Consider the following 12,063-nt stretch of genomic DNA (forward strand, 5'->3'; position numbering starts at 1 on the left):
AAGTGCCCAATTTATAGACACTGCAGAGCCTCTTCCAGTAAAGCATGGTGTTTTTTGGGATTTTTTTAATGTCTGCAAGCAACTACAGTGAGCAAAGTTCCACAGGGTTTGATGCATTTCAGTAGGCAGCAAATATTTGTTCTAGGGAATGAGGCTCACTAGAAGGCATATCTTTATAGGAGAAGATTCACTTCATTGGAAGAGGATTTCTCTGAAATATAGTAGAGTCACTCAAACTTTTCTTCTGAAATAAAAATTTCCTTAGGTGACTGCAATAAAGTTAAAGCCAAAACTGCATCAGTTGCTTTTGAAAAATGGGTGTGAATTCATGTGTGTTAGAGAGTGCCAATATATGCCCATCAGAAAATATACACAATCGTAACTTCAACAGATAAAAACTAGGATCTAAGCAGCAAGCCAAGTCTGAAGTAAACTGGTCTAGCTGTCTCAAAGATATGGTTCCTAACAGCTGGAAAATTTAGTGAGGAGCAGTAAAGATATGCCATTTATATTAGCTTATCTACATGTTTGAGATCATTTCAAACTGTAGATGGAATTCCCTGGAATGGTAAGGTTCTTCATTCTTGACTTGTTTCTTGGATGTGGTGCCTAGATGTTTTGGGGACAGCAGAGATGTTAAACAGAAAGATATTTCATATGACACTTAGATAAATTAAATCTGAAGAGTGTATTAAGTGTTGTAGCTCACTGTATATAAGAGGGCTCTCAACCTCTGACTCATGGGCCAAATTCCACGAAGTCTTGGAATCCAGCCTGCAGGGCTCCCCAAGGGTCAGAAAATTGGGTGGTGGGGGAGCAGTGGCAATTAATACTGCCACCCCTCCCCTACTGCCAAAATCTCAAGCTCTGCATGACCCTCCCCCTACATGGCCAGAGCAGATTAGAGCCAGGCCTCCTTCCCCCTGTGTGGCTGACTTGGGGCAAGGCCATGCCCTCTTCCCCTGTGCAGCATATTTGGGTGCAGGCCATACCCCCTTCGAACCCCACGTTCTCCCCTCTGTTGGCCTAATCCACATCCCCTTTCTCTGACCTGGCCAGGTTGGGACCAGGCCATTCCCCCACTCCTGTCACCCCTGTCCCTTTCCCCCACTTCCCGCCTCACAGGGTTGGGTTTGGGCTGGGCTAAGTCCCCTTCCGCCCACACAGCTGGATCAGGATGAGGCTGCCACCTGCCCCTCTCTGTACGTCCAGGCACTGTACATCTGGCCTGCTGGATGAATATGTTGAGCGTCACTGGTATATAATATAGTATAATGACAGTTCATTTGAGTATAAAAGACACTTTTTAAAACAAAGTATTATTTCTTTAAAAAATGGCCTTCATCTTAAATTTAAGTAACAAAATATCAAGTAAAAAGAAATTTCTTTTATGCACCGTTGAGGTTGTGTTTTTGTAAAAGGATCTTTATTTCCTGCTTCATTTTTTCCTTAAATAGAGTGCCAGAAAATTTTAGACCATTGAAGGAACAGAATGTGAATTATGCTTCATATTATTTCACTAATTATTTACAATCATATTTAAAGGCGTAGCCATGATGAAGGCAGATTTAGGGCTTACCTTTTTACCTTACCACTTCCTGACTCTTGAGCTCTTGAAATGTTTACACATAAAGCTTATTCACTTGATAGGTTACTCAGCTGTATGTGCCATCTGCCAGACATGTATGGCGAGTCAGAAGAATGGGAAGAATAGGACCCCTGCAGTCTACTTTAGATGGTAAGATACTTCTGCATCATTTTTTAACATTAGGCACTAAAGTCACTTCATTTTGCCTTGTTTTAGAAGTAGTGGTAAGAATTAATTCAGGAAAGCTTTGGTTTCCTCAGACATTTCATTCCAGCCATAATGGTGCCGAGTAGTAGTTTATTTTTTTCAGTTATCATCTGTATTTGCATATTTGAAATATGAATGTGATTGGTATAAAATTAAATTAACTGGTATACGGTCATATGTACATTATATACATTGTAACATCTTTCTTTCACTTCCTAATTGAAATAGTTTTCCCCAGTTCACCTGATAACATTTCTGCTTATTTCAGTCCTCCTAGGGGTAGAAATGCTGAGGGACATCATACATTGTTGTGTGCATGTGCATGTGTCTGCATATAATTTATATTACATATAAAAACAACATTGTAAAGAATGTGTAAACAACCCATTGAATCTTAGCTTTTATGAATGGTATGTTTTAAAAAGCTCCCTGCTAACATAACAGAAGAGCTCTAGGTACCATAATTATATATGAGGGAGACACGTCACTGCATAATCAGCTGCTTCTGAAATCTTTGTTGTTATTCCCACTTCTTTTAAGTTTTTGTGCTGCTGCACTTGGGGCAAAACACTTGTTAAGGCCATAGATTTTCTTAAGTGAATGTATGACTAAAGAATACGAGCTTAGACCCTCAAGCGGAGTAGAACTAGTCTAAAAGGGTGCCTGTACATGAGTGCGGAAGCTACTCTGACGCTCTGTAATTATAGCTCGTCAAAGCAGACTTGATTATTTGAGCCTGCTGGAGCGTGGAACTACCCCCGCGTCTCGTATATCAGGATCCGCACACTTCAAAATGGTAGCAGGGGTGCTTGAACTACAGCTCATTGAACTAGCCACTCTCAGAGTCACTATAATGTAAACTGCTGCCTCCTTCCCTCCTCGCCCCAGCACATGTATAAATGCCCAAATGGTTCATACTTGTTGCATGATGGATTTTGAATACCAAAGGGAACTTTGTGCTGCATTTGCTGCAGTGGGTTAGGTGTAGAAATGTGTAAAATAAAGGTTTAGGCCGTGCAGAGGTTCTGGGCAGAACCTTTCACCTGCACTGAATTAAGTAAGACTTTCAGGGCAGGATCTTTCACAGGATTAGAGCTTATGGGCTCATCTAAGTAGGGAGATGTTATTGGTAAAAGTCACTAGTATGACTTTCATTTTGACTTCCACTGTGGGTGTGAAGTTTCAGAATCTAGTGTGTCTTTTTTCACTTTAGCTTATGTCCCTTTGAAAGCTGCCTGTAGGACTGTGTTCTCGCACTGCCCAAGGTGGCCCAAGCCAAACTTTGTGTTGCTTTTCAAGTCCAGAGAGCTGCTTCACCAGTCAGTATTGGTAAGGTTCCTCAAGGTGTTTGCTACGCTGCACGTTTGAGACCCCAGTACTTCAAATTGAGTGGTCCTGCATTTTTGCATGAAGCAAAATTTCCATATGGGAGACCAAGGGACAGGTAGCTTCAAGGCAGAGCAAAAAGCCCACTCAGATAGCTATATCAGTTTTCAACTCCATATAACTCCATACTGTGGCCTTGGAATATTTTCCTTTTGGATGTGCTCAGACTGGAAAAGACTTATTGATTCTGGTTTCAGGATATTTCTGGTGACATGCTTGATTAAAGCCAAGGAGACATTCCTTTTGTACTTCCTCAGGAGGTATTTGTGCCTTCAGCACAGTGGGAGGGTCTTTTGTGGTAAAGCCATCCACAGGAAGTGGGATCTCTCAGCACAGTAGACTTTGGTTTGAAACCTGGCATGTCTTATTCCAAAGTCTCTACTTTCTATGCCACTTGGGAGCCTGTAGATACCACTACGGTTATCCCAGTTACCTGAAGAATCTTATGGCTTCTGGCATCGGACAGTGGATCAGGGTAATGATTTCCCAATTAAAAGGTTACCCCTAAACTAGGTCCAGGATTAGATATACATTTGTATACGGAAACTCATCTTGTAGGTGCCAGTGCAGTTGCTTTTCGGCTAAATAAAGGCCTTCAGCCTTCAGAGATGTCATCTTTTGTGAGATGCAAACACAATGAAAAAAAAAAAGCATTGTGTGAAAACAAGCACATAACAATGTGCGTATGATTTGTTTTAATCCCACTTGCTTTCATATGGGATAGAGCCAATTAGTGTGAAAGTACCTCTGAACACATATGGCTGTGTTTATTTGTGCTTTTTCATTTACTTAAATGGCAGACTCTTGAGTTCTAAATGTCCTCTGTATTGATGACTCCATCCCATATTTCTCTTTAAAGAAGGAAACCTTGATGGAGAAATGCAGATAAAATTGACTAATTGACCAGAATAATTGAACTGTCGAAGTTGGGTAGTGGTTTACCTTTGCTGTACATGCACTTTCTGTTTAAAATGCTTTTAACCCTTAGCTTAATAGGCAGCACACATTGACTTTAATTAAAAATGTTTACTGAGTAAACAAAGGGTAACCTTAAAGAAGTATTTTATCAAAAATTCCAAGGGCTTGCCTTGCTGAAATTTGCCAAAAGTGGGTATTCATCAAGTGTACTATGTTGGGTCATGTCACATTAAATCACTTCTTAAAATATGTGTACTTAGAAGTGATTTGGGGAATTAAAAAGTACAGTGCCCTTTAATAATGATCATTGATGTGGTGCCTAGCTGCAGAAGGGCGGCCAGGCACCACCACCCTTCAGGCAGATGCCAAAGAAAAGATTGCAAGTGCTGCTGTAATCTCCTTGGCCCCATTAGTCACATGTGCCATTTACTTCAGCTTTATTACCTTGTCTGCAAAGCCTTGCTTTGCTTGTGAGCCAGGTTTTCTCTCAGCTTTGATGATAAATGTGAAAGCAAAAATGTCTGGGGCTTTTGTGTCTGGGTCTTCAGCGTGTATCTAGATAGACCTTTAACCACACCATCAAGTATATGAGCAACGTCAGTAGCATTGTGTGCCCCTGCACGTCGTTTCTTTTCTCTATATCTGTTGTGCCCTGCATGCTCTTTTATTCCATCCAGGAAGAGCACAGACCAGCTGCAGATGCTTCCTCAGCCTGATTAAGCGTGTTTGTACCCTAAAGCTTGCAAAGAAGAACTTTTCCAACTATTTTAGTTGGTTTAATTAAAGATACTGGATTTACCCAAAGAAACTTGTCTGACCTATAAATGTCTTTCTTTGAGACTAGAGTAGGATTGTGAACCTGAATTAGCAAAAGCCTGAGTTGAACTGTTTCTGAAATGCCTCCTTACTGCATAATAGAAAGTTCCAGAGGAGCTGCACCATGGCTTCAGATTTGCTTTTGTGCAACTCTTGTCCTTTGCCTTTTTTGTCTTTGCACATATCATCTTGGTATTTGCTGAAGCTGGTTATGTAACTTCTTGCCATTCTTTTCACTTTTTATAGTGATTGAATGTTTATTCGATCACAAAACCGATGTGATTTTTTTGAGCATCCAAAGCCCATTGAAATAACTGAGTTTTTCCTCTTGATTTCAGTGAGCTCTGACTTGGCTGTTAAGACATTTATACCTAAGTTGGTATGCTGGGTGAAAACAGACTCCCTAAATGAAAACACAATCCAGTAAACTACTCTGAGATACGGAGTCCGTGGTCAATGGAATGGGGCCTTTGGTACCACTTTAATGCAGATACTTGTGACTTAAGCTTCTTGATTAACTTGATTAGTTCATTTCTCAAAATGTTGAGTTTAGTGGGGTGTGGGGGTTTATTGTACTAAGCAACATTTAAAGAATAAGGAATAGAAAGCATGATATTTCTAACGGGGAAAATGCAATGGCAGCTGTGGGGGTGTGTGTGTTTTGCAGTTTGTTTGGAGCAAGTTTACATTGCTCAAATTTCAGTTTAACAGTAGAAACACTAATACTTTAGAAAGCTAGGATTTCTAAGAAATCAGTGTACTGTGACTTCTGTTTTAGGTATATCAGTTGTCCATACGTGTTTAGTTTATTGATGGATTTATCATTATAAATTGATTTTTGTATAATAAACAATATTCGCTAAGTTTTATTATCAAAAGTGAATCTTTATTTATATTTTTAAGTGGGCCTGGAGCCAGCACCTCTTTCTGTGTCCGAAGAACGACAGCTTGCAATTTTGACAGAGCTACCATTTGTAGTTCCTTTTGAAGAAAGAGTAAAGGTATCTATGTTTTTCCCACTTTTATGTATTTTAGGTTTTTTACAGTAAATGTAATTCAGTGGATTTAGCTAAGTAGGAAATTAGGTCTTGGATCATCCACCTGCGTAATGAAGTCAGTTTCTTCCCCTCCTTACCCCCTAGCCTGTTTGTCCCAATAATAGCATTCATAACAAAATTCTTTCTTTTTCCTATCTGTTTTCTTTTCTTTACAACAAATGTTTGGGAATTGTCTCTCCATATTTAGGAGATAACATATGTAAACAACCTGAGAGAGAGTAATATTTAGACCTGGATTTTACATTTGGCACTCTATTAGTAGATGCCTGCATTAATGTAGCATTCCATTCCTCTAGAGTACATGTACAAGTATCTGATTTCAGGATCAACACCTTACTTTCTATTGTCCTTTGTACTGATTCACTCAGTATAATGTAACTGAACCAGTTTTAAGGAAGAAATTTCCACAATTAATATTCTGTTTTCAGAACTGAGTAGTTGAACTTAAAGGCATATTTAGTATATAAGGGAAGTATAGAAATGTGATGTAAAGTTTCTTGTATTATTTGTGATTTGTTATAAATGCTTTCCAGATCTTACAAATATAATTTTCAAGTTCATCTGTGTTTTCAAGTTCCACCACAGATGTTTTTTAAAAACTGTTGTTTTGACGTTACCCATGAGAACAATTTCTGAGCAGCTACTGTTGCATTTACAGCATCAGTTAATTAACAAACTACTCCCAGAATTGTGTTGCAATCATTGTGTACCACCACCATCAAGGAAATGAAAAATAGTTGCATGGGGAATATAAATCAATGTTTACTGAAAAGACTGTGACACATTTGGTAAAGAAGACTGTCTTTTTAGGCTCCTCTGAAAGAACTGCAGCGCAGAGAGTACAGATATTTAAAAGATTTAATACAGCTTCATAGTACCATAGTAAAAGTTCTTTTTAGGTATTCTTTTTTAAAACCATTCATCATCATAATTGACAGAAGGTGTAGTCTGAGTATATTAAAATATTGTTCACTGACTTTGGTATTTTGTTGTACCACAATACATTTGTACAGACAGGCTTTGAGTGATGTGGTCTTAGTTTGTCTGGGGAAGAACTCTGGTGAAGGTTCTTTGTGGGCTTTCTACATTCCTTTTTATAGGATTTGTTGCCTCTAGCATGAAGCTACAGAGCTTGTATAATAAAGTTCTGTATGCTGGACTTGAAGAAATGCTTTTGTGTTAGGGTGATGCCCTCAGTTTCACTGTAAAAAGGAGTGAAATTCTTCCAACCTTGTAAAATTCTTCACTGTCAAAGCAGAGATGAACTGAACTACCCTTAGCTAGCTTAGTTAGTGGTCTAGTTAGTCTATTTTCTTATGGTTAGTGACTAACTCATAGTGTAGTTAGAGCGTCTGAGGATGCTTGTCTTATTCCATCCTAGAGGTTACACCAGATCCCTTAAGGGATTAAAAAATGTGCATCTTGCTCAGCCATCTTTTCAGAGAGAGAGATTCACATTTGGTGCCTAGGGGTCTTGGGATTGGCTAATGTAATCTCTTAACGTATAGTTTTTTGTGACTTCACTCAGATGGGGAAGGACAGACATTTTAGACTGAAGATATACTTGGCTTCTTTAAACCTTTAAATTAGATCATCCTACAGCAGTTCCTTCAGGAGCTGGATTGTGTAGCTAATCCAAGAGCTTTGATGGCTGTCCTGTTGTCCCAGCTGCTGTGTTGCCCTTGATGTCAGGCCCTGGATCAAGGCAAAGACTTACAGAGTAGAGGCTTTTGTCCAATGTGTCTGGCACTGAAATCTACCATGGTGCCCCAAATTTTGATGTAGATTAATGTTGTGTGAGAGAGGCTTCCAGATTTTTTCATGCCCTTATTTCAGGAAAGAGAAAGGAAAAAGGAGGCATTCAGAGAGAGAGAGATATCTCAACTTGAGGCTGGGTGCCAAATGGCTTGGAAACCTCACCAGTACATAACTGATTCCATCAATTTCTTCTTTTTTGACTGGATGTTTTCCATCAGAACCTTTGGTTGGTCTTTGTTTCTTGAGTTTCCACAGCACTATTCAGTAGGGGTGTGTGAAGCGGGCAGTATTTGATTTGGATTTGGCTTGATTTGTGGGACAGTGATTCAATTTGGATCACTGTCCCGATTCAATTTGACCAACTGGAGATTCGATTCTGATTCGGAGAACCAGCGATTTGGCCATAGACGCAGCTTTGTATGTTCTTTCTACGTACCTCGAGCTAACAGGCGTGGCTTATGAACATGGAGATGGTGGGGCGGATGAAGCATCCCACGGGAGCACCAGGGGTTCCCCCATGCGCTCGACAGTGGACCCCGCGTCCTCCTGGCTTGGCATTTGGCCCCAGACCCAGGAAGCATGAGCCAGGGGGCGGGAGGTGGGTCCCCCGTGCACTTCGCGGCAGACCCAGAAGTGGACCGGAAGTACTTGTGGTCCACTCCCAGGTCTGCCATCTAGTGTGCGGGGGACACCCCTTCCCTCCACCGTGCTCCCGTGGGACGCTCCATCCGCTCACCGTCTCAGCATTCACGAGCCACACCTGGTACCTCGAGGTACGTAGAAAAAACATATAAAGCTGCGTCTGTGGCCGAATCATCAAATCTCTCCAAATCGAATCGGAGGCTTCCACAGAGGGACCAGGGGACTGCCTGTGTGGCCCATTGGATAAAAAGGTTGAGCACCAGAACATGTTTGAGGAGCATGAAGGACACTGCATACCTCTGATTTGCTCTTGGAATCCTCATTAATTTCACTCATTGAAAGTTTCATCTTCCTGGAAAAATCATGTGCAGGGTCCTGTCAATTATTACAACATTCAGGAATCAGTGACTACTGTGTTTAATGCTGTCAGTGCTGCTTCAGCATAGACTTTGCTGGTTATGTCAGCAGTAAATGGCACTGGCCTTACCTTGTGCACTTGAATTTTAGGAGCATCCCTTTAATTCTGTGTAGATAAAATTGGCATTTGTCACTGGTACTGTTGCCTTAAGTGTAACAGCTGGGAATAAATGGAGCATCCTCCCACTGAAGAATGTCCCAATGTGCTCTGAATACCAGATCGGGGCTTCATCTGTGTTAGGGCTTCTTTTCATCTTCTCCTGATGAACAGAAATTGTTTCGGGCACTTTTGGAAAGACAAGCTCTGATAACCCTTTCAAATGGTGGTTTTAGGATGAAACGCATCTCTTCCCTTCTTTACATCATGGAATAGAAGATAAAAGATAAAGTCACATTCCCTATTCTCATGGGACTACTCATCCCAGCTAAGGTCATCTGGCTCAATCTTATATCCCTACCACAAGTATCAAAACAACTAATATGTAACCTGTGCTCTAGGAGGTTATTAGTTTTTGTTGCAGTGTCTCTGAGCTGATTCACTGCTAGCATCTGCATCCTAGGAATTCTCCATAAAAAAGATATTTTCAAGTGTTACCGTCTGTTTCCTTGATTAGAAGTGAGGTATAGGCTGGAAGAAAAGGGCATTCTTCTGCTGCTTTGTGTTTCCAAGTAATGAATTGCTAAGCCCTTGTGTCTATATATAACTATATTATACTGTGTGTCAACCCTATTTTTGACTGCAGGTGAACTGATAACTAATAGGAAGTGGCATTAGGCAAGTAGAAAGCATCCTGTGACCCCTCAGATTCTATTGTGGAAATATTTCGGGATTAGATACTCAGGTCTCCATAACTGAAAGAACTTCTCTTTGAGAGTCCAGGTCTTTTAGTCATAAATTGAAGCAGACTTTGGAGAGAATTAAAACAAAAGTTGCAGCTGATCCTTATGGCTTTCCCGATCTTCATTAACGAGGAGATAAAATACTTTGCTTCAGTACCATAGACAGTCCCTCTCTGTATAAACACTACAGAGCATGATCCCAGGAAAGACACCAGTCTTCTGCCACTCCCAGGACTGCCTTTGCCAAAGGACCTCAGAACAGAAGTAGGGCTCCTTATCACACATCATCTGAGCTTCTGGCCCTTAAACAACAGTTTTCATATGACTGAACCACACTCTTCTTCTTTTGCAATATGGGCCATGTCTCTTCCATGTTACTTGGTGTTAGATTGCTGGATATAAAACAGCATCAGAAATAGTGACTTTGCTATAGTTTCATAGCAGGACACTAATACTGGATGACAGTGGAGGCCAACCTTTTTGACAGGTGTGCCACAAATTAGCCCCACACCCTTCCCTAGTGTCCCTTTCCCTGCCTGATCTGCTGTTCTGCTTCTTGCCCTATCTGCTGCTGTTGTGCTGTCTGTCCTCTCGCCAGTTTGTTGCATGCTTCATACAAAGGATGCCCAGGTTGCAGGTTCTTCCCACCCCTGCCAGAGGACATTATTCTTTTTCTATCCCAGGGAAATAGAATAGTCTGTCACTCAGTCTCAAGCATGTTTGCTTCCATGTGGGAATAACTGATCCATGCCAAGAGTTTTGATTTTCTGTGGGGAGAAATTACTTCCAGTTCCATGTCTTGTCTTTCATTCTTTCCACTAGATTTACTCAGAAAAGCCCCTAAATATCTGTAGTACATTGCAGATGCAAGGCCATATTAGTTAATTCTTAGTTGGTTCAACAGGATATCTTCCACACTTCAAGATTAGGCCGACCTCTTCCAGTACTTTGGGCTATTGATCATCTAGGAGAACAACCCATGAAAAGAATCACCATTATTAGAGGTATTCCAGACTGAAGCCATGATTTTTCTCCTAAAAAGAATAGATGAGGCTTCCTGATAACTCTCAAGGTTCAACCCAAATAGAATATGCAGTCTGTAAGATGCTTCTGAGTCTGACTGTTTTGACTTACATTCTCCTTGTGAATGACTGTTGGGACTTCAGACCTCACATCAGTGTCCTAGAACTCAGAGCTGAAAAATGAGTCCTATAGACTTTCAGTCCATTCACAGAACATTGGGTAGTGCAGGTGCTCACAATATCATTCCCATGTTCTCCGTCAAGAAACTGAGGGAAGCATATGCTGATGCCCTGTCCAAGAAAGTAAGGAAATTGGTTCGGTTCTGTACATCATTTCACTCACCTACTAGCAGAGCATATAGGCAGATGTAGTGAGTTAGGATTTTTCACTTGGATGGAGAAATGCTTTATCTAGGCGCATGAAGGATAGGCAGATAACTATTGTAGACCCCTTGTGTTGACATGGTTAAAGCTGAACTGTTGCAGATGAGAGAGAACTACCTTGAATTATTACAGACCATAAGAAACACCAGTTGTGTGCTCAGTGTAAAGGGAAGGGTTAACACCCAGGGGTGGTGATGTTCTAGTGTATCTTGTATCCGAAGACAAAGACAGATTCAGTGGTAGATTTTCTGTAAGTGCATGTAGCAGCTATTTCTGCCTATCATTATTTTGTAATTTTTACAGGTCTTTTATTCTCTGACCACGTAATCTCTAGGCTTATTAAGGAAATGACAAGTGACTCTCTTACTAGATACATCCCAGAGAATTATGCACCCATGCAATTTTGCACATAAAAGGCGTGACCATATATAATTGCATAATTTAACCCTGTCAGGCTCTGTGCCTTCATCTCTGTGGGGCTCACAGCACTCCAGCTGGGAGCCCCGTATGGAAGCACCAATCATGGTGGTGCACTACTTGACATCTGGTAAGTGGGGAGGGGAGCTCCTGCCTGCAGATGCAGGGGTGGGTGTGCGTGGGGGAGGGCCTGAGCGGAGTGTCAGCTGCGTGCCATCATGCTGGCCCAGCTGTCTCCATGCTTCCATGGGGGGCTTCCAGCATTCCAGCTGTAAGCTGTATGTGGAGGCGTGGAGCCTAGCTGGCTCAATGACGCAATTCTGTGCCTCCATATGTGGCTTTCCACTGGAGTGCTAGAAGCTCCACATGGAAGCATGGAGTCAGCCCAGCCCACTGGTGCGCAGCTCCCGCCTGCAGTACCATGAGCCCCATGCGCTGGCATGGTGTCAGCCTGGTCTGGTCTGAAGGTGTGCGCCAACAGGCCAGACATGGCTGGTTCCATGCAGCCTCCAGAGTGCAGCTGGAGCTACTTGCTGCTGGGCATCTCCTTGCCGTGGCCAAGAGCTCCCTGAGGGCCTACCACCTGAGCCGCCAGTGGCGGGGGGGGGGC

General features: G+C 41.7%; 1 protein-coding gene across 1 annotated transcript in view; it reads left to right on the forward strand.

Moving 5' to 3' along the window:
* The window catches only part of UBE3C (ubiquitin protein ligase E3C), a 97,026-nt gene that overhangs the window by 47,467 nt on the left and 37,496 nt on the right, over positions 1–12,063 (forward strand). The window contains exons 16-17 of the mRNA XM_025197782.1: positions 1,651–1,738; positions 5,819–5,916. Coding sequence (XP_025053567.1) covers positions 1,651–1,738; positions 5,819–5,916 — 186 coding nt within the window. The remainder of the gene's footprint in view (positions 1–1,650; positions 1,739–5,818; positions 5,917–12,063) is intronic.

Source organism: Alligator sinensis, unplaced genomic scaffold, assembly GCF_000455745.1.
Source record: "Alligator sinensis unplaced genomic scaffold, ASM45574v1 scaffold601_1, whole genome shotgun sequence".
NCBI classification, from domain to species: Eukaryota; Metazoa; Chordata; order Crocodylia; family Alligatoridae; genus Alligator; species Alligator sinensis.